Raw genomic sequence first — 21,811 nt, 5'->3', positions numbered from 1 at the left:
CCGCATATGGAAGTTCCCTGGCTAGGGGTCAAATCAGAGCTGTAGCTGCTGCCTACACCACAGCCACAGCAACGCTGGGTCCGAGGCGTGTCTTCAACCTACACCACAACTCACGGCAACACCAGATCCTTAACCCACTGAGCGAAGCCAGGGATCAAACCCATGTCCTCATGGATACCAGTCGGGTTCATTACTGCTGAGCCACAGTGGGAACTCCTCCATGCTGTTTTCAATAGCAGCTGTACCATTTTCTATTCCCGCCAACAGTGCACAAGGATTCCAATTTCTCTACATCCTCTCCAACACTTGTTATTTTCTGGGTTTTATTGTTATTTTCTGGTAGCCATTCTAGTGGGTTTGGAATGGTATCTCTCTATGGTAAATTGCTATTTTTGTTCTGTACTTGAAAACACATTTTATAATTTCTTTGATATTCAGGTGCTGCCTTCTTCTTGTATTCACTGCCTAATACATCATCTCTCTCTCTCTCTCTCTTTTTTTTTTTTTTTTGCTACATCCAGGACATATGGAAGTTCCTGGGCCAGGAATCAAATCTGAGCTGCGGCTGTGACCTATGCCATAGCTGCAGCAACGCCAGATCCTTAATCCACTGCAGGGCCAGGGATTGAACCTGTGCCTCTGCAATGACCTGAGCCACTGCAGTCAGGTTCTTAATCTATTGCACCACAGCAGGAACTCTTCTTAATCACACTCACCCACACGTACTATTGGAAGGATGGTTTGCTTCTTAGGTATGTGGTTTTATAGATGTTCCTAACGCAGAATCAAATCACCTTTTTCTCTGTCATGAGCTTTACTCCATTGCTAGGGACAACTGAGCTTCCCTTAGGTGAGTCATGTGGCCTTGATCTAAAAGGCCCCTCAATCATTTCATGTCACTCAAATCAGGGAGTTTGGCTTCAGTCAGGCTCATTTGTTTGGCACATGAGGCGGGGAAACAACAACTATTTTCTCCAGCTGAGCTCTCGGTAGTTCATTTGGCAAAATAAAACATCGAATTACTGGTTTTTCCATTTTGATTCACAGAAATGATAGGCCATGCCTGTTATGGAGAATGTGCCTATTTGAATAGGTCTTTTTTTTTTTTCCAGGGCCTCACCTGTGGCATATGGAAGTTCTCAGGTTAGGGTCCAATCAGAGCCATAGCCACTGGCCTATGCCACAGCCATGTGGGACCTGAGCCACAGCTGGGACCTACACCACAGCCCAAGGCAATGCTGACGGATCCTTAACCCACTGAGCGAGGCCAGGGATCGAACCCATGTCCTCATGGATACTAGCCAGGTTCATTAACCACTGAGCCATGATAGGAACTCCCCTATTTAAATGAATCTTATGAATACTGGTCACTTTTGAAGCAGATGGCCTTGCCTTGACAATGGACAGAAGTTCATGGTTATGAATGGAAAAAACAGATTGCTGAGTAGTATGAATAATGTGATATAAATTATACAAAATTAGTGACCTTTTGGGGATGGGGAGTTAAGGGTAGGGTTTGAAATCCTTGATGTTTTTTATACCCTATGACACTCCTGGAATTTGTAGCCATAAGAATGTATGACTTTTGTAATGAATAGAAAGTTTTATAAGTTATTTTAGGAAAATAAAAGGGTGCAGAAAAGGGACCACACGAATAATCTCCCGCCTCCAGCTGTGGAGAAATAGCCCTGTCCTGGGTCAGGTTCCCCCGAGGCAGAATCTGAGGTGGGGCTTCACGTGTTGTGATTTACTGAGGAACCGTCTCAGGAGAAACCGAACGCACATGAGACAGGAAGGACAGGAAAAAGGAAGTTGGCGTGGATGCAGCTCCTGGGAAGTCTGGCCTGACCCTTGGGGAGCTCAGGCACATAAATGACAGCAGAGTTTGGCCCTCCCTGAAGCAGGGGTGTCCTCGTCTCCCCCTCAGTCCTTAGCAATAAGTAATCTCGTGTGTGCATGTGCCATGGGGGTGGTAACTCATGCCCCTCCAGGCAAGCTGCTCTGCCCAACCAAACTCAGGCTCCAGGAGAGGCTGCAAATGTGAGCTGAATCTTTCACACCTGCCACAGCTGGGGTGGGACTGCTGGTGGCACAAGGCAGCCCAGCAGAAGCTGGGCCCCGGCCCCTCGCCCAGCGAACGGGGAATTGAACTGAAACTGGCTTCTTTATAAGCAACCTTATCAGCTGTAGATGGATTCTTGTGAAATGCCTTTTTTGTGTGTGGCTATGGAAAAGTACCGGCTACAGGACATTTTAAAGGCTAAAATATTCAAATGAGGAGATTAAGAGTTAAAAAAAAATGGCTTGGGAGAATCCAATCAGACTAAAAGAAATTTTTTTTTTAATTTCACAGACTTCTTTTTTTAAATTGAAGTATAGTTGATTTACAATGTTGGTAGCAAGTGTCCAGCATGGTGACTCAGGTATGCACATACAAATTCTCTTTCAGATTCTGTCCCCTTATAGGTCATTATAAAATATATAGTTTCCTGGGCTATCTAGTAGGTACGGTTGGTTATTTGTTTTATATATAGTAGTGTGTATCTGTTAATCCCAGCCTCCTAAGTGATCCCTCCCCCCTTTCCCTTTTGGTAACCATGAATTTTTCTATGTTTGTGGGTCTGTTTCGGTTTTATAAATAAGTTCATTTTTATCGTTATTTTAGATCCCACATATAAATGATATCATGTGATATTTGTCTTTCTCTGGCTTACTTCACTTCTATAATAACCTCTAGGTCCATCCATGTTGCTGCAAATGGCATTATTTAGTTCTTTTTAATGGCCGAGTAATATCCTATTGTATATATGTGCCACATCTTCTTTATCCGTTCATCTGTCAATGGACATTTAGGTTGCTTCCATGTCTTGGCGACTGTAATACTTGTACTGCTTTGTGCTGCAATGAACATTGGGGTGCAGGTATCTTTGAATTGGTACAGCCACTATGGAGAACAGTATGGAGGTTCCTTTAAAAACTAAAAATAGAGTTCCCATATGATCTTGCAATCCCACTCCTGGGCATATATCCAAAGAAAAGTATAATCCAGATGCAAGATTCTTGCAATTGGGAAAATCATTAGAAGGAGTCAGCACTGCCAGTCAGGGCAGAGCTGTTCAGCAGAGGCAGTGAATGTTCTAACCTGGGTATCCATGGTTTCCTGTGGGTGGGGGTGTTTTTTTGGTAAACTTTATGGACAATGTGTATCTTATCATTGATTATCTCTCCCTTGCTGCTTGAGTGGCTGAGAACATTCAAAGCCAGATTTGAACCTCAGACTAAGTAACCCAGGGACTGTGGCAAATTAATAAAAAGCAGGGACTGATCTTAGAGGGGTGAACTGTAAGGTCGAACATTTGCTGGGCTGCCTTGACATCTGAGCTTCACAGAGGCCCAAAGGCCTAGCTCTGAGTTCCCTGCTTTCAGATCGGCCCCCTGCCCAGCTCCCCACCCCGCTAATTCCCCTATCAGTCAGACTGGCCACACCCCACCCTGTCCTCAACCTAACGGGTTTCACCTCCTTCCAGCCTGTGAAATTACTGAGACAAACCCATTACATCCTCCTGCAGAACCAGAGGCTACCCCACCCTCTTATTACTATAAACATGACCGCGATAGCCCTGGTGGTTCACTCCGTTCCTGCCTGCAACTCCATGAGGCCCCACACAGCATGTCACATCCCCCACCCCAACCCCCCAGGCTCTGAGTCTATGTGACTCATAAAATGCTGTCAATCGCATCTGTTCAGGGTCAGGTGCTGTGTGTTTGGCCACACCGTTTAGGGTGGGGAACCCCCTCGCTCCCCAATGGAAGGAATAAGAGGTGATCAGAATAGAGGGACTTCGTGTCATGAGGCTTTACAGGAGCCTGACTGGAACGTGCCATCCGTGTGAACCCTCAGTACCACACCCGGTGTACAAACCTGCAGAAACTACCAGTTGCCTTGTCTTTGCCGATGAAGTGGGGCTATACTGCCATACAATGCAGAAAAGAAAGTTTTAAACTTTAAAAGCGAACTGACCTAACAGAGGAGGAGTTCTAGGGAAACAATAGAAGATGTATTTGAAAACACTCACCTCCTATTCCTCGTTTGCTAAATAGCAAAATAATGTCTCCCAAGGTATCCGAGATAACTTGGCTGCTCTGATACCCGCTGACCTGAAACCCAACTATTGAAATTCCATCTCTGTTTTCTTCTTAGTTCCATACTCACAAAAAGAAAAATTACTCCTAGAATCAAAAAGCAAGATCGTCTGTTAATTCATTTTTCTAGAACCTGCACTGCAAACTCATCCATCCACCTGTTCTATGGAGCAGAATCTGCCTAGAGCAGGCCCCTGATAGCTGTCGGCCCCTGTGGACAAAGTCCACACCGTGGTAATCCCACTGGTTTAAGAACAGGCAGAGTGTCCCAAGGCCTGGAGGATTCTCTCCCCAGGGTACTCAGGGAAGGCTCTACGGAACGGACTGTACTGACTTCATAGCCTCCACCTAAAAATGTCCATAAAGAGAGGGAGCACGAGATTTGGTTACACGAACTGGAAGCTACTGACCACTTTGCTTCTTCATGCTAAACCAGACAGAAATGACATGAAATACTGGAGGTGACATCATATTGCCTCATGGTCACACGAGATGGGACAGTCCTAAGTCAGTCCGTGCCTCCTATGTGGCCCTTGAACCCACGAAATCAAAATCGGCCGGGGGGGGGGGCGGTCCACGCAAATCAGAAGACCTGGGGCTGTGGTTCTGCATTTTAAGCAAACCCACGGGTAGTTCTGATGTGTGCTGAGGTCTGAGAACCTCTAGTGCATCTGACCCCTGTGAAATGATCCCACTCTCCTGTGTCAACAGCCATCTGGACAGACTGGGGCAAAGAATCGGATTGAGATGGCTCCGAGCATGGTGCCCACTGTAGCAACTTCAGTGACTTCCGTGTATACGTTCTCTCTTCTGCCATCTTTTCTCAGAAGAGAACAACTGATTATCCTTCCAAGTCATATGGATCCATTCTTTGCGTTTTCATAACGTCTGGAAACATCAGCTGTGACCTTATTCTTTCCCTGCAATACCCCTGCTTTACACAGTCCCGCAGAGGGGGAGGGGAGCTGTTTCGGGTCAGACTTGGGGCCTTTGGTCTGCAGGTATAGGCACCCCACTTAGTGTCAGCACAGAATGTCACAGCCCTGCCAGCAACCACAGCTGTGAGCCTGCCACGCTCATCCTCTGTCAAAAGCCCAGATGAGGGAAATGGTACTAAGAGAATCAGTTCAAGGGCCTGCAGCCTGTCACTTTCTAGACAGTTTCCATGTCATCCCTGGATTAAGACGGACCATCACAGAACCACAGCTGTATCTGCCTTGGCCCTGGACTCCCTTCCTGAAATGTGCCTCAACAGAACCATCTCTCACCATCCCCTGAGGGAGGCCCTAATAAATTACCATCCAAAGCCTGCTACTGTGTTAGTAGGGCTTGCTGAAGGTGTCACCTCGAGTCACTCAATGTCCCCTCCACAATGTGATGCACAGGAACTCTCTGGGGATAATTCATTTCACTGCTGGCCTAGGAGCAACCGACTGGGTCCCGCGCCCATGGAATACCTTCTGCCCCAGTGTCTAAGCTTGCAGGCCCTCCTGGAGCCCCAGCACGGAGAGGGTGACATGGGGCACGAGAACAGCATGGGGCATCAGAGGTGAGGGCAGGATCTGCAAGGTGCAAACCCTGTGATCTTCCTTGGCTCAAGTGAAAAGGAAACCAGAAAATACCCAGAGGGACAGGGGCAGAATAAGGGTGCTCCCCTCATCGCCCAGCAGAGGGCGCAGCCAGCACCTTTTCTCATCTGGGAGGAAACCCAGACCAAAGGTGACTCTGGGTGACAGATGCCTCCAAATTCAATGGGAACTCTCCATGGGACTTTTGGGTCCTTTTCTCTTAAAGCCGAGGAGAGAGCCTCTCTCAGTTTAGGCGGGACACTTTTGATAAAGGGAGGTTCCCCATTCAAGGGTTGGTTTGATGATAAAGCCTGTGCACACGCACACACGCTTGGACACAAGCAGTCCAGCTCCCTGTGAAAAGACACACGACAGAGTCTCCATCTAGAATTCTAAAGCACGGGGCTCCCCTGCCCCCGGGGTGACCCCCTGACAGCGCCACAGCTCCAGGGAACCTCGTCTCACAATAGCAGTGACAGGACATGGTAGTGGTGGCTGTTTGGTGTCACCATGGACATTAACACGATGGTTAGTGTCCAACAAATGGATTTATAGAAGGCTTCCAAACTTTCTCCTGATTAAAGTAGATCTCAGAGACCAAAAGCACCTATGCTAGTGACACTGCATGCAACCGGGCCAAAACACACAACCGGTTAATGCCATCAGCAAATCATAGAGATGTACACGGATAACCAGGAAAAGGGGCAGGTTCAAGGCCAAACAAAGTTGCAGGAGCACCACACAGAGCACACTGTGAAAGGAACACTCTCTCCACAATGCCAGGCTAGCCAGCCAGACCACAGCCCCGAGGGACAAGCAATTCCCTTGACCTTGGCAGATTTTACAGCTGCCCTTGGGATGTCTCCACCCATCAGAGAAAACCCAGCTGACCCTGGGTTGGGAGAGAGAACTCCTTCATCTTCCCAAAAGGCAGCTGGACTCATTAAGTAAGAGTACATTTCTCCTTTCTGTGACAAAAGCCATCAGAGCAAGTAAAGCTGTGCCTTGTTTGAAAGTCCCGTTCTTTCTAAAAGTTCAAGGTGCCCGTGGCTGAATGACAACCCAGCAGCAGCGGCAGAAACAACAAACCTTGCTCTCCTAGCCGTCAGTGGAACTGCAACTGTGATTTGAAAAGGTCTCCCATTATTTGCCTCATCCTCTTAAAAAAAAAAAAAAAAAAAAAAAAAAAAGCCTTTGAAAACTCTTACGAATACAAAATCCCCACTCTGATAAAAGCCAAAGTGTCTTTCCCAGACCCAGGCAGGCAAGCGTTTCTTTAGTCTGCTAGAATACTCAGAGCATTTCGGTGGTTTCTTAAATGGTTGCAGGGAAGGTTTTATGGCTTTTACAGCGTTCCCTTCTCCTGCAGCAGTGTGTGCACGCGTGTACTTGCACACGTGCCTGCACTGGTGCATGTGTGTGTGCCGGGGGAGGGGTTCTCAGTCTTCCGCAGCAGCAGACCTCCACCTGGACCACATGTAGACACAGCCGCTGCCCAGGACGAGTAAGCCCAGCAGGGTGTGGCTGAGCAGCAGGACCGCTACTGCGAAGAGATAGAGGGTTTTGTCACAGTAATCCTGAGGCTGCTGGAAAGGGGGAAGAAAATCAGGCGGGTAAATAGCAAAGACCCAGTAGTTTCCCAGAATGAACCAGAGGAAGAGGAAGAGGCTGAGGAGAGGTGGGCGTAATATCTGTGTGTGTCCCGCCTGCAGGGATGTTGGTCGTCGTCATCATCGTTGTCGATCAGCTCGGCCTTGGCCGGAAGCCGCCTCATCCGGGTGGAGTCGTACAGCGGGAGAGACGCCTGGGGTGCGGTGGCGGGGAGCGGGGGTCGGAGGGCAGAGCAGCAGAGGAGGCAGCGGCGGGGGACCGAGGAAGGAGAGAAACAGAAAGAGAATATGGAACGTGTGCACACTGGAGCTGGAAATGCTGCCAAGGAGTGACATTTCATTTTGAAGACTTAGAACGGAAACAACGAAGGCATCAATCCTTAGCATCCTTGGTGGGGTGTTTTTCAGATGTGCCAGTTACTTTGGTCAAGGGACTCGTTGACTGAAATACGTCTCTGCGCCCAGAGTTTCCCTGTCGCTCTGGTTTGCTTCCTTGGCCTTGAGGTCAGCTCGGTGGCCCTCTGGCTTCAGTGACCTGCTCTTCCGCTTCCCACGACTCACGACCCAACCCCCCCCGCCCACCGAGGCTGGTCACCAGCTGGAAGTGCCCACCTCCCCCACCTGGCAGATGTCTTGGTCTGTGGCCTCTTGCTAGGGCATGAGCTAGTATAGACACCAAGTGCTTTTAGGTCTGTTGCCTTATTTTAAATGACCCTCTGGAATGAACATGACTTCCCTCACTTTAGAAACAAAGGAATGGAGGACTCATTGGGTGAAGCTTGACCAAGTCACGTGTGTCAAAAGCGGAGAAGCAGAGGACAATGCCAGGTCTGTCTTCAACCAAGGTCACTGGTGTCTCTGCCGCTTCCCCCCAGGGGGTTCCTCACATATGGCCCAGGCCTGGTGTTCTCACCACATGATCCTCGAGGGACACCATGCGCCTACAGGCTGATGGCACCCAAGTCCACAGCTCCCTTCTGAACTGCGGGCTCATGCAAAGCTCTGCGGAGCAACCTCAGGCCCTCAGGCTCGATACGATAAAAACATCACTTGACATCTTCCATGTTCACTTGGTGACGTGTCCAAGCTAGAAACCTGGCGTGCTCTCTGCTCCTCGCCCAGTATAACCAGTCAATAGCAACCATGCCGGGGGGTTGTACCTCCCCCACTAGAACTGAAGGGCAGGGCCCGGCCGCGTTTGGTTCACTGCTGCATACTCAGCACATGTGGGAGGTATGGCCCATTAGAGAAGCCCATGCTTGAGGCTCCAACAATATGGAGCTGCTTCTCCTCTCCCTGCCCGGACTGTGTGCTCATGCTATCCTGAGCTCCCCAAACCGGCTCTTTCATAAACATCCAGAGGCCACCTCCTCCAGGAAGGATTCCGGGATCTCTCTGTGTTGGGTTAGGAATCTCTTTTCTCGGTTTCCACAATCCTTTGTGTATCTCTCTACCATTTCCCTACTACACTCCACAGTGATTATCTCTTTGTGAGTCTCTTGGTGAAGGGACTGGGGGCTCCAGGAAAACAAGGACTAAAAATTGGCCCTTGAACTTGGAAACACTGAGGCCACTGAGACTTTGATGAAAACATCTTCGGCAGGATTATGGCGCTGGAAGCCTCAGTGCAGAGGAACAAACTGAAGGCAAGGGGTGTATGGACAACTCTTAAGGAATGAGAAAAAATAAACAAGGCTGAGAAGGAAGAAAGGCACTAGGGAAGTATCTACTCAAAGGGGCACCTGAAAATGTTTGAGCGAGAAAGGATGTAACTACTGATGCCAAGGTGTGGTCCCCCCATCTTATTACACAAGGACCACCATCCCCCGCAACTTGGCTGGACACAGGGGCTTCATCTCAGCATTCCCTCTGAAAGCGCAACGGCGGAAGAACACAGGTCTCCCTTGCCAAGGAATCCTGGCTTCCTGCCGTCCCTTTGTCTAGCAACTGGATCTTTAATGTCTTTCGAAAACCTACCCAATTTATCTGTTCTCTTAGATTCCCAGGCTCCTCACCTCTCCCAAGGCCAACCTCGAGGCACTCCTAACCCACTGAGAGCCAGGTCTCAGAACCCTTCCATAACTGAGAGTGGGGCGGGTGGGCGAGGGGAGAGGTTTTGAGTTGAGTGAGGGGGACGTGGGCAGGACAGAGCCAAGAAATGCAGCCAACTGGGTTCCAAACCAGGGCAGGGGACAGGGGATTGTACCGAGAGAGATGGACAGCACACCCAAGCTGTGCCTTTGGTGGATGACAACTTCAGGTTTGGACCTGTCACATTTCAAATTCTGGGAGGTGGAGTCAGCGCCTGGGGTGAAGCGTGAAAGGCAAGGGCTCATGGTGGGGACCTGGGTGTTACGTGTGCAGAGGCGAGAGTGACGCTGGGAACGATGCTGTACATGGGAGGCTCTGGCGCTGGGAAGTGGGTAACGTACACCCTCTCCATTAATTCTCCCAGCCGCCCACATGAACGGTATCAAATGAGCATGTGCACTGGAGGAGCGGCCAAAACCGGAGCCATCAGGCCAAAATGTCAACCAAGATTTTCTCTGGAGGTGAAATTTATAGGCAATTTTGATTTTCTTCTTTGTGCTCAACTGTATCTCCTTATTTTCTTTTTGGCGGCACTCTTGGTGTGTGGAGGTTCCCAGGCCAGGAATGGAACCCATACCACAGCAGTGACAACGCCAGATCCTTAACCCACTGCACCACAAAGAAACTCTAGGATCTGTTTTTTTTTTTTTTTTTTTTTTTTTTTTTGTCCTTTTTTGCCATTTCTTGGGCTGCTCCCACAGCATATGGAAGTTCCCAGGCTGGGGGTGGAATCAGAGCTGTAGCCACCGGCCTACACCACAGCCACAGCAACACAGGGATCCGAGCCACATCTGCAACCTACACCACAGCTCACGGCAACGCCAGATCCTTAATCCACTGAGCAAGGCCAGGGATTGAACCTGCAACCTCATGGTTCCTAGTCAGATTGGTCAACCACTGAGCCACAATGGGAACTCCAAGGATCTGCTTATTTTCTAGGCTGAAAAGTTGTTATTTATGAAACATAAAGCCTAAATGAAATGGTTAGGCCAGGATCTGACCCATAGGATCTCATTTAATGCTCATGTCAACAAAGGGGCTGTCTGTTATTATCCCTGGTTCGTGGTGGGAGAAACAAAGGCTCAGAGAAGTTGGATCCCCAGGTCCACAGCAAGTAAAAGGATGAGATGGATGTGGGTCCACACCTCTGACCACTGTCTACACCATGCTACACAGATGCTTAAATCAAAGATTTTAAGTCAGAGGGGTTCTTTCCTAAGTTGGGAAAGCACTCTCATTGGCCCAGCTGCCCAGGCTTCTTAGGAGTGAGACTGCAGCCTGTCTGGGGGCAGAACATTTCCGTAAGAAAAGGGAAGGGAGGGCTTGGAGGGGTCCTCAGGGCCGCTGGCACAGAGCTGGCACTTCCAGGGAGGGCTTCCTGGGGGAGGGGGTAGATTCTGGACCCCTGTGAGCGTTGGGGGGTGGGCATGGGAGTGGCATGGCAACGATGAAAGGGTGGTGGGCTTGGGGAACATAAGAAAACCTGTTGGAAGGAGCAGGGTGGCCGAGGAGGACTATGAGGTCCGGTGGGCGTGGGGAGCACAGCGACTCTGCCATCTACTGCGTGTAAACCCAGGAGAAGCCCACTAGGCCTGTTCCCTCGCCTGTAAGCTGCTGCCGATGCATAGCTCAGCGTTCAGTTCCTTAGCACCCACTGCCCTTCCTAGCGGGGCCCCATCCCCCAGCCTTCGCCTGTACACAGAGCAGGGACCCCCATGCCTGGTCTCGCTGGAGGTGCCTTCCCCACACTCTCAGCACCCCAGGGACCTGGCTGCCCTCCCAGGACTGGTTCATGGGCATGTGACGCCAGGAGGGAGGAACTCTCTGGGGCTCATTCACTTCCCTGCTGGCCCAGGAGCAACTGTCTGGGAGACACTCGCTGGCCAGGCTTTCTGGAGCCATCTGGTCCTTCCTCTTTGACCAGCTTTTGAAGCCGTGAGCCCTTCTAGTAAACTACCTCTTAGGTTAGCCAGAGCTGACTTTTTGTTTCTTGTATTCAAAACATCCTTTCTGAGACAAGGGCCTGCCTCAAAGGGGTGTCGTGAGGACTGAATGGATTCAGAACGGGGGCCAGGCCCTTAGCGCGGCACCTGGCACATGCAATGCCCTCAGGGTGGTGGCAGCGGTTACTGAGAAGCCACAGCCTGGAAGATGAGGCCGAGTGTCAGGTAGCTAAACGGCCACTAAGTCAGTGTTTCTGAACCTTTCTTTCGACCAGGCGCTCAGTAACACATACAGTTTATATCACAGCCTTGCCATTGGGTGACAGTACGTTCTCACTGGATCAGAGGTCCTGGTTCATGTTGTTTTCCCTGTGTGACTATTACTGGTACCCTCGGCAGTGTCCCAGCTTGGATGATAAAATACATGGTCAGCTTAGCCAAACACACGTGTGCATGTTTGTCACACAGCACTCACTAGGCCTTCTAGAATTTTCTATTCTATTTTTAAAGTGGTCACTCAGAGTTCCTGTTGCGGCTCAGCAGATTAAGAACCCGACTAGTATCCATAAGGACGTGGGTTCCATCCCTGGTCTCGTTCAGTGGGTTAAGGATCCGGCGTTGCCATGAGCTGTGGTGTAGGTCGCAGACGTGGCTGGGACCTGGTGTTGCTGTGGCTGTGGCCTAGGCCGGCAGCTGCAGCTCTGATCTGACCCCTAGCCTGGGAATCTCCATATGGCACATATGCAGCAGTGAAAAGAAAAAAGAAAATAAGTAACTAAAGTAGTCACAACCTACTAAATTCACTTCGTGATCTTCTAATGGGTCAAGACTGCCTCTGTGCTTAGGCGATCCTGGGAAGCACCCACTCCCTTCTCCCCAGCTTTATCTCAAACAAAATGCAATACAGTGGTGCCCTCTGATGCATTTCTGAAAGGATGCTGGGCATCGCTCTGCAGTGGTCTGAGTGGGTTAACAAGAAAGCCCTGGCATCACTAGTAAACCTCTCTGGCTGGGGATTCTCTAAACCCATTCACTCTTGCTCTAATGGCCATGGACTCACTGGGTATTGCCTCACTATGATGGGCACAAAAATTAATTCCTCTTCAAACCATTTTAGATTGCCAGGAAAAAAACTATCAATGCTGCTTATTAGGGCTCTAGTGTTCATTAAAATAAATTACCCTTGGGTTCCAGGCTGGCTTGCAGAAGGGAAAAGTTTGCTGTTATTAAGAGGAACAGACGTCCTGGACGGTCGCATCTCTAAAGGAACGTTCTACTCTGCAGCCTGATTATGAGGGAGTCCGGCGAGAGAAGGTGGGGCAGGAGTAATTACTGCAGAAAACTTGGCCCTTGTTTTGAGCGTCTCTATGGCGCTCGGTCCATAAGAGCTCTCCCCTAACACTGTGGGGCCACAGGAGATGTGCAGCCCTGAGGATCCAAGAGTCTTTGGGTTTCCTTGGAGCTAAGCAGAGCCCCGGGTAGAGCCCATCGGGATGCTGTTAAGAGAAAGGGTTGAGTGTTTACATATTCTAGAACACGGCCCACTAGACCGCTGCCAAAACAGGAGGGCAGCTAATAGCGAGGTGTGATCTCAGACACGAGAGGCTCCAAACGCTTACTCCAAATCAGACACATTTCCCAAGACAGAACAGAGCTTGCAACTACTGAGTCTATGTGAGAACAGCCATCCTGAAGACATTTCTTTGCTGTCTCAGATCCATTTCATGACCATTGCCACTGGCCAGCCTCTTTCGAAGGCCCCAAGCACCAGAAGGAAGCTGACAAAGAAATCAGATAGTGGGTCCAAGTGAAATTTTATATATGCATCCCCTTTCTCTCTCTCCCTCTCCCTCCCTTCCTTTTTACAGGCGCACCTGCGGCATATGGAGCTTCCCGGGCTGGGGGTCTAATCGGAACTGCAGCTGCCAGCCTACGCCACAGCCACAGCAATGCCAGATCTGAGCTGCAACTTCACCCTACACCACAGCTCATGGTAATGCCGGATCCTTATAACCCACTGAGTGAGGCTTGGGATTGAACCCACATCCTTACAGACACTGTATCGAGTTCTTGCCCTGCTGTATCACAAGGGAACTCCAAGAAGGGTCATTAATAAATGGAGGTAGACCTGGAGTTCCCGTCGTTGTGGTGCAATGGTTAACGAATCCGACTGGGAACCATGAGGTTGCGGGTTCGGTCCCTGCCCTTGCTCAGTGGGTTAACGTTCCGTGTTGCCATGAGCTGTGGTGTAGGTTGCAGATGTGGCTCGGATCCTGCGTTGCTGTGGCTCTGGTGTAGGCCGGTGGCTACAGCTCCAATTGGACCCCTAGCCTGGGAATCTCCATATGCCGTGGGAACGGCCCAAGAAATAGCAAAAAATAAAAATAAAAAAAATTAATGGAGGTAGACCTAAGGTATCTCAGATCTAAATTACTCAGGGCAGGAGTGACATTGCTGTGGGCCAGGGATTTTTAAAACTTAACTACAGGCTATGCAGGACGCTTGATATTTCTTCTTCCATCACTTTCCCTGTTTCAACATATGTCAGTAGAACCCATGAGCAAATCATCTCCCTAGACTTGATGTAAGCTTGAGAGTCACAGAGAAACAAACACCACCCCCAGACATCAGAGTTGAAGGTTTGACTGATGACGGCAGCTAAAGACTCCTACATTAGTCAGATAAGAACTAGGAACTCTAGTTAAAAACAGAAATCAAAACTGCTAAAATCAAACACATTTTAACCAGATGCAAACTCGACTGCTCTATTCTGGAGCCTTTTAAAAAAGAAGCAAGAGAGAGGCCGTGATTACAATGGCTGAATTCAGTGGCATAATTAATCAGGCGTCGGTAACTCCTTTGCGCCAGCTCTTGTCAGACCAAAGCCTCAATTTGGCACATTGAACCTGGGCTGCAGGAGGGAAGCTCTGGGTGAGTACTCATCTGGAAAAATCCAGGTCTCTGCAGCACGCCTCAGGATGCACCTGGCCCTGTGGTTTCAACAACCCTGAGTTCAGGGAGAAATTGTTCTGTGAGCAGCAAACAATTAAAGGCTGCATTCAACAGTGCCTGCCACTTACATTTCAACGAGAACCACAAACAGCTGATACTCAGACTTTACCTTTAAGGTAAAAAAAAAAAAGCCCACCCTCGAGCAAATACAGAGGAATGAGGGGCTGTAGGGGACAGTCCTCCAAAAACTTCATTCCTGCAAAGCAGAGAGAACAAAAGGATCAGAGAAATGCATTCAAGAGCACAAGGCTGCTCAGGGAGACAAGAAAAGGTCTACAAAAGCCGGAATGTTAATCACGCCAAGGTTGCTTGATCCCCTGCTGGGGAACCTGTTCCGTCTCTGGAGGGAGCCAATGGCAGTCCATCGGACCTCAGGCAGAGCTGGCCAGGAAGCCACTGCATCTCTTGTCTGGGCTTCAACTGGCTACAGGTGCACTCCGCTTTTATGAAAAGCCAGCGGATGACAACCCCCATTTTAATGCCTCATTTTACCAAGGGATTCAAAGATGCCTTTAAATATCTGGGGGTGTTATGCTTAAAATTAGATCCAATTTATGGGTCACAGTCCCCAAATGCACCCCCTGTGCAATGTCAGGCTCCCCCTTGCTCTGCTCCCAGCCACAGGGCAGGGGGGGAGCAGGCAGAGAACTCTCTCTGTGCGTAGACGCCTCTGCTATCCTCATGGCACCACTGGCCAAGTCACTGATCCTGAGCCAGCACACTGGAGAACTATATAATCACCCCAGAACCAAACCCTTCCTTACAGAAATTTTTTCCCTAGAGCAATGCTTTCTCTGCTTTTCTCAGGCCTTTGTCTCTCAGCCTATTTAACCAATATAACCAGCCCCCTGGTGGGCATCCGGGGCTGTGTGGCTCGTTCTAGCCCATGGCTGTGGGACACTTCCGGGCCAAAGCATTTAAAGACTGACACAGGATCGTTCTTTTTCTCCCCCCCCCTCTGACCCAGTGGAAACCGTGCGTTGGAGATGGTCAGTGCTCAAAACTGTAGCAGCTTAGAGGGTCCTGTCATCTTATCACCTGGGGGTTCCCAGGAGCACAGAGGAATCTCCAGGAGCAGGACATGCACCTTTATACTATTAAGCCATTGAGATTCCGGGATTAATTTGTTGCAGCAGCAGATTTAAGTTACAGCAGGTTCTGTCAACACCACTCCAGACAGGGGATTCTCACTTAGAACTAAAGTCTTCTGTTCAAATGACAGTTCAAGGTTTAGCTTTGATGTGACATTGTATTTCCCATTGGCACATCCACAGAGGAAGTAAACCATTTTCCTATGACGACACTATATTCCACTGAGATTAATACAAATTTCCAGGTATGGAGAGACCTACAGGTTCAAGGCCCCAAAGAGAGTAAAATCAAATACACACACTGATCCAATCAGCAGCCTCCAGGAGGCCTGCCTTTCTAGCCATCTCTGATGTGTAGCGGAATCTGTTATTAGATAGAAACACTTTCCAAGTCTCAAGACAACCTTTTCACACAAAGACCTTTAAATACTTGATGCCAAAGTAGTTGAGCAGGAACTGCCTTTCCATTCAATACCCAGTGTGACACGAACATGAGCGATGACTCATATTCCTGCTCATTCCTAACGAATAAAAACAGCTGCTGCTCACAGGGGTCGGTCAGCGCACAGATGGCTTCAAAGGATCCTGATACGTTCAATGCAAGTGTCTTTTCCCCCATGCACTTCATGAACTGCCCAGGACCTGCCTTACTTCTAGATGTTCTTTCTGACTGACCTGCAGTATCAAAATTACCCTCTTCAGACTTTAGAATTCTTCCCATACAGTCGGTAAAACTACCGGATGCAGCAATTTGGGGGGTGGGGTGGGGGGTGGCAATATTACGGAAGTTTTTAAATTATTTTTTAGGAGTTCCCATCATGGCACAGTGGAATCAAATCCGACTAGGAACCATGAGGTTGTGGGTTTGATCCCTGGCCTCGCTCAGTGGGTTCAGGATTCAGCGTTGCCCTGAGCTATGGTGTAGGTCACAAACATGGCTCGGATCTGGTATTGCTGTGGCTGTGGCTGTGGCTGTGGCTGTGGTGTATGTAGGCCAGCAGCTGTAGCTCTGATTGGACCCCTAGCCTGGGAACCTCCATATGCTGCCGGTGCAGCCCTAAAAAGACAAATAGAAAAAAATTATTTTTTAATTTTTAATAGCGATAAAATATGTGTAACAAAATGTTTGCCGTTTTAACCTTCTCCTTCCTTTTTTTTTTGGCTATGTCCGTGGCATGTGGAAGTTCCCAGGCCAGGGACTGAACCCATGCCACAGCAATGATAACACCCAGATCCTTAACCTACTAGGGCACCAGGGACCTCCATTTTAACCATTTTTAAGTGTGCAATTCAGGAGCACTATCTGTAGTCACACACTTGTGCAACCATCACTAGTTATTTTGAAAATGTGTCATTGCCCCAAATGGAAACACTACACCCATTAAGCAATAATTCCCCAACACTCATTTCCAGCAGTGGATGTAGGGATTTTATTTTATTTTTTATTTTTTTGTCTTTTTGTCATTTCTTGAGCCGCTCCCATGGCATATGGAGGTTCCCAGGCTAGGGGTCGAATCGGAGCTGTAGCTGCTGGCCTACACCACAGCCACAGCAACGCGGGATCCGAGCCGCGTCTACAACCTACACCACAGCTCACGGCAACGCCAGATCCTTAACCCACTGAACAAGGCCAGGGATCGAACCTGAAACCTCATGGGTCCTAGTCAGATTCGTTAACCATTGAGCCATGACGGGAACTCCTGATGTAGGGATTTTAATATAATGCCTGTGGGAACTGGCCTTGTGGGGTCTTGCCTTATTTATGCAGCCGTGTTAGTGTGCACATTGTTTCAGTTAAGTTTATTATTCAGAAAACTGAATCACTGGCTCCAAAAGCTTATTTTTACTTGATTAAAAAAAGTCTACCTTCTAGGGGTTCCCATTTGCAGCTCAGTGGGTTAAGAACCCAACTAGTATCCATGGGAATGTGGGCTTGATCCCTGGCACAGCTCAGTGAGTTAAGGATCCGGCATTGCCAAAAGCTACAGCGTAGATCACAGATGCAGCTCAGATTCAGTATTGCTAAAAAAGACCAAAAAAAAAAAAAAAAGTCTACCTACTATTAGATTTTGCTTGGGACATTTCCTTTTTGTCTTTTTAGGGCCGCACCCATGGCATATGGAGGTTCCCAGGCTAGGGGTCCAATCGGAGCTATGGCTGCTGGTCTATGCCACAGCTCACGGCAATGCCAGATCCTTAACCCACTGATCGAGGCCATAGATTGAACCTGTGTCCTCATGGATCCTAGTCAGGTTCGTCACCGCTGAGCCACGACTGGAACTCCTACATGGGACCTTTTCTTAAGGGCACTATTGACTTCCAAAGCAGAGTATACCTAACATAAGCTCTTTTTTTTTTTTTTCCCCTCCTTTTTAGGCCTGCACCTGCAGCACGTGGAAGTTCCTGGGTTAAGGGGTGGAGCTAAAGCTGGATCCTTAACCTACCGAGCAAGGCCAGTGATTGAATCTGAATGAATTTTCACAGACACCATGTGAGGTTCTTAACCTGCTGAGCCATGACAGGAACTCCTTATAAACTCTTCTTGATAGAGCCAGGTGTGTAATAAATGCTCACTTTCAAATTGCCCTGTAATAATGATAGTTTCAGGGCCTGTTGAAGTGGTGAATTGTTTGCCCTGACACTAGATGGCCCCAGACTAGCCAGCCACTTGAGTTTTGCGCAAGCTTGAGAACTGTGTTTTGTTCTTTTATTTCCTGTCAAGCTGTCAGCTATCACTTGTTAAAAATCTAAGAGTATTGTTTTCATGTTCATTTTTATTATTCAGTATTGTTTCTTTTTTAAAAAATGTAGGTGAGGAGTGCCCATCATGACACGTGGCAGCGAACCCAACTAGTATCCATGAGGACAGGGGTCTGATTCCTGGCCTTGCTCAGTGGGTTAAGGATCCAGTGTTGCTGTGAGCTGTGATGTAGGCTGGCAGCTGTGGCTCTGACTGGATCCCTAGCCTTGGAACTTGCAGACCTGCAGCCCTAAAAAGCAAAAAAAAAAAAAAAAAGAAAGAAAGAAAGAGTAGATTAAATTTGCATTACACAAAATGAACTATTTTATTTTTTGTCTTTTTGTCCTTTTAGGGTCGCACCAGAGCCACAGCAATGCCAGATCCAAGCTGCATCTGCAACCTACACCACAGCTCACCACAATGCCGCCAGATCCTTAGCCCACTGAGCGAGGCCACGGATCGAACCCGCAACCTCATGGTTCCTAGTCAGATTCGTTTCCTCTGCACCACAATGGGAACTCCCAAAATGAACCATTTCAAAGGAAACAATTCAGTGGCATTTAATGTATTCATGACGACGTGTAACCATTACCTCTTTCTAGCTCCAAAACATTTTTATCACCCCAAAAGGAAATGGAATACCTATTAAACTGTTAGAATACTGGGTAAGTTTTTTGGATTTGGGGGAGAAACAACTCCTATGCCCTTTTGGAACATATCTGCTCCAATGTGCTGTGAACGTGGAGCCTAGAGAAGCCGGTTTGCCAGACCTCTCTGTACACAGGAGCAGCTAGACTCTGTGTGCAGAGCTCAGAGGCGTCCATCAGCAACATTCAAAGGCATGAGCTTAACTTCACTGACATGTGATGACAACTTGGGCTACTCAAGGGGTTTCCTACCTTTTCAAACTCTCATACTTTATACTTCTGGATAGTTGAGATCACTTAATACATGTGACTAAGGGAACTGTTTACTCATTCATTCAGCAAAAGAATGCGTAGAGCGCTGACAGTGACCACAGCCTAAGGTATGTTTTGCATATTGCTCATGACAAACTTCCACATGGGAACACAGGCCCTGGGAAAATTGCTAGCCCAGTGGCTCCCAAGCTGGGCAAGAGGCACCAGAATTATCTAGGAACAGATTTTTCTTATTTTTTTGGTATTTTTTTGTATTTTTAAGAGTTGCACCCACAGCATATTGAAGTTCCCAGGCTAGGAGGTGAATCGGAGCTGTAGCTGCCGGCCTACATCACAGCCACAGCAACACTGGATCTTCAACCCACTGAGCGGGGCCAGGGATCAAACCCACATCCTCATGGATACTAGTCAGATTCGTTGCTGCTGAGCCACAAAGGAAAATTTCGGGACGGATTTTTAAAAGCAGATGTTTGTCCTCACCCCAGACATACTACATCGTTATCTCCCAGGGCAGAACCCAGAACTCTGTCCTTTTAAAACATTCAGCAAGTAATTCTGTGCAACTAGAATGTGCCTAGAAATCATGGGTCTGGTCAGCTCTTCTCAGTGCACATTTTATGTTTAAAGATGAAGTGCCATCACCCCAAGGCCCGACACGGCTGACCTGGGGTGTCGGGCAGCTCGGCAGCCAGCTCACCTGTGAAGGCCATGGACAGCGGCAGCGCCAGGAAAGCAAAGAGCAGGAACACAAAGCAGGCTGTAAGGAGGAGTGGGCGCCAGGTTGGAACCCAGGGACTCTCGTTTCTTTTCCAATGCAGCTTACTTATGGCTTCAGAGCAATCTGCCCTTTTCTCAAGGCAGCAGATGGGGGAGGAGGTCATGGCTTGCCCGGGGCTTCGGTCCGGGAGACAGGGGTGCAGGCCAGGACTCGCATCTCTGAGAGCAGAATGTCTCCGCTCATCAGGCTGCCAATGTGAAGGCCCAGATTTCCTGCACGACCTCTCCAAAGTCTGACAGCTTCTAGAAAAGGAGTTTATAAGCTGCTGCTCTGCCAGGGCCAGGATGCCAGAAGCCACCAGCATTCAGGAAGCCAGGTGGGACCTACCCTGCGCTTCCCAGGAGCCTGCACCCGCTGCAGATGCTCCTCCCTGTCCTGCAGAAGGTTCACTGACAACTCGCTTTATCACTTAAAGGAATTTGCTTCACCAAGTCTTTTTCCCTTTCCATTTATTCGGCTGTATAGCCCATAGTCTATGATATGAGACAGTCTCCTAAAATTTCTGGCTGATACACAGTGGAACAGAGGCCGGAATGGCCTGGGCTTTTTTCTTCTTGTTCATGCAACCAGTTCACCCTCTGGCACTGGGCAAGGACAGAGGCGTGGGACGTAGACCTGCGTCCCACTCTGTCATGCATTAGCTGTGTGGCTCTGAGTGAATGAGTTGGCCTCCTTGAAGCCTTTTCTGTAACACCTTTTCTGTAACACCTGCATGAGCAGGTGCCCACATGAGCTCAGTGGACGGCAACCATCAGGATTAGGCAGTTACTTCCCCTTGCAGGTTCTTGGTTTCCTGCCTGTTAAATGGCCTGCAGATAAAGGCTTTGCTTGGCCAGCATTTTTTTAAAACTACACATTTTTATGTCTTTTGGGTAGGACTAGCACTTCTGTTCCCATTTTTAAAGTTTAGACAGCATCACACATTTACATTTTCCGCTGGGTCCCGATGCCAGCTGTGAGAGCAGAGAAAGGGTCTCTGAGGTGGATGGCATGGTAGCCTCCTCAGCGCCCACCCTGTCCTTTCCAGATAGTCACCCCATTTTGTTCTGGTCTCCTTACCCCCCACCTCCTATGCAGTCAGGTGCTCTGGCACAGGCTGACTGCCCACTGGGCGTTTGAGAAGGACATGAGGTTCCGCCCTAAGTTACTGGCAGAGTTGCATTCACTGGATATACTGTTGGTTGTTGGATGGGCTCATGGCTCATTCTGGGCCAAGGATACTCAAGCGGAGACTGATTAAGAGAAAGGAAGAAAGCTTTGTAACTCTTCTGAAAGAACTTTCAGGAACAAGGCCTCTCTCCCTCCCTGGATGTTGGTGAGGAAGCCAGGTGCTCCAGGGGCTGTTGGCCACCATCATGCCAACACAAAGGGGAAGCAGCCTGGGTATGAGGTTGACACACAGAAGGCAAAGAAAGAGGCAGAAAGTATGAGGTCCTCCATGGCCTCATCGCCCACTGAATCCCACTACTCAGGGATCTAAACTACTCCTGGACTTTCTGCTGATATGAAACAATAAATCCTCTTTTAGTAGTTGAGCCACTTTGAGTTGGGTTTTCTCTTACTTACACTGAACCCACATTAATAAATCTACAAGATCCGTTCCTGTTTCAGAGTGTCAAAGATCTCAGTTTTATTTGTGAATCTTAGCCATCTCTGGAGAGACAAGTCTGAGGCTCCAAGTGTCCGCCGCTGGGAGCCTCACAGCCACACTGCCAAGTTCAAATCTGACCCTAATCTTCCAGGCAAAGCAGGGTGGACAGGGCAGGGTACGGCCCCTCCCCTTTGATAAGCCTGCTTAAGTTGTCTTTCCTGCCAATCTTGACCTTCACCTCCAGGAGAAGAAAAAAAAAAAAAAAAAAAAAAAAAGGCAGTCATGCAGAGCAATTTACCCCAGTTTTCACCCCTCCTCTCAAAC

At 48.8% G+C, this 21,811-nt stretch overlaps 2 protein-coding genes across 6 annotated transcripts in view; both read right to left on the bottom strand.

Annotated features, from left to right (window-relative positions):
- The window catches only part of LOC102163801, a 110,207-nt gene that overhangs the window by 46,627 nt on the left and 41,769 nt on the right, over nt 1–21,811 (bottom strand). The window lies entirely within an intron of this gene.
- Nucleotides 6,896–20,419, bottom strand: LOC106505279. The gene is given in 4 exon segments (XM_021065304.1): nt 6,896–7,389; nt 7,392–7,515; nt 14,466–14,563; nt 19,816–20,419. Coding segments are annotated over 4 exon segments (846 nt in total). The 5' UTR covers nt 20,201–20,419; the 3' UTR covers nt 6,896–7,150.

Source organism: Sus scrofa, chromosome 11 (genome assembly GCF_000003025.6).
Source record: "Sus scrofa isolate TJ Tabasco breed Duroc chromosome 11, Sscrofa11.1, whole genome shotgun sequence".
Classification (NCBI taxonomy): domain Eukaryota; kingdom Metazoa; phylum Chordata; class Mammalia; order Artiodactyla; family Suidae; genus Sus; species Sus scrofa.
The sequence above is the reverse complement of the archived record's forward strand: the minus strand, read 5'-3'. Positions and strand labels throughout refer to the sequence as shown.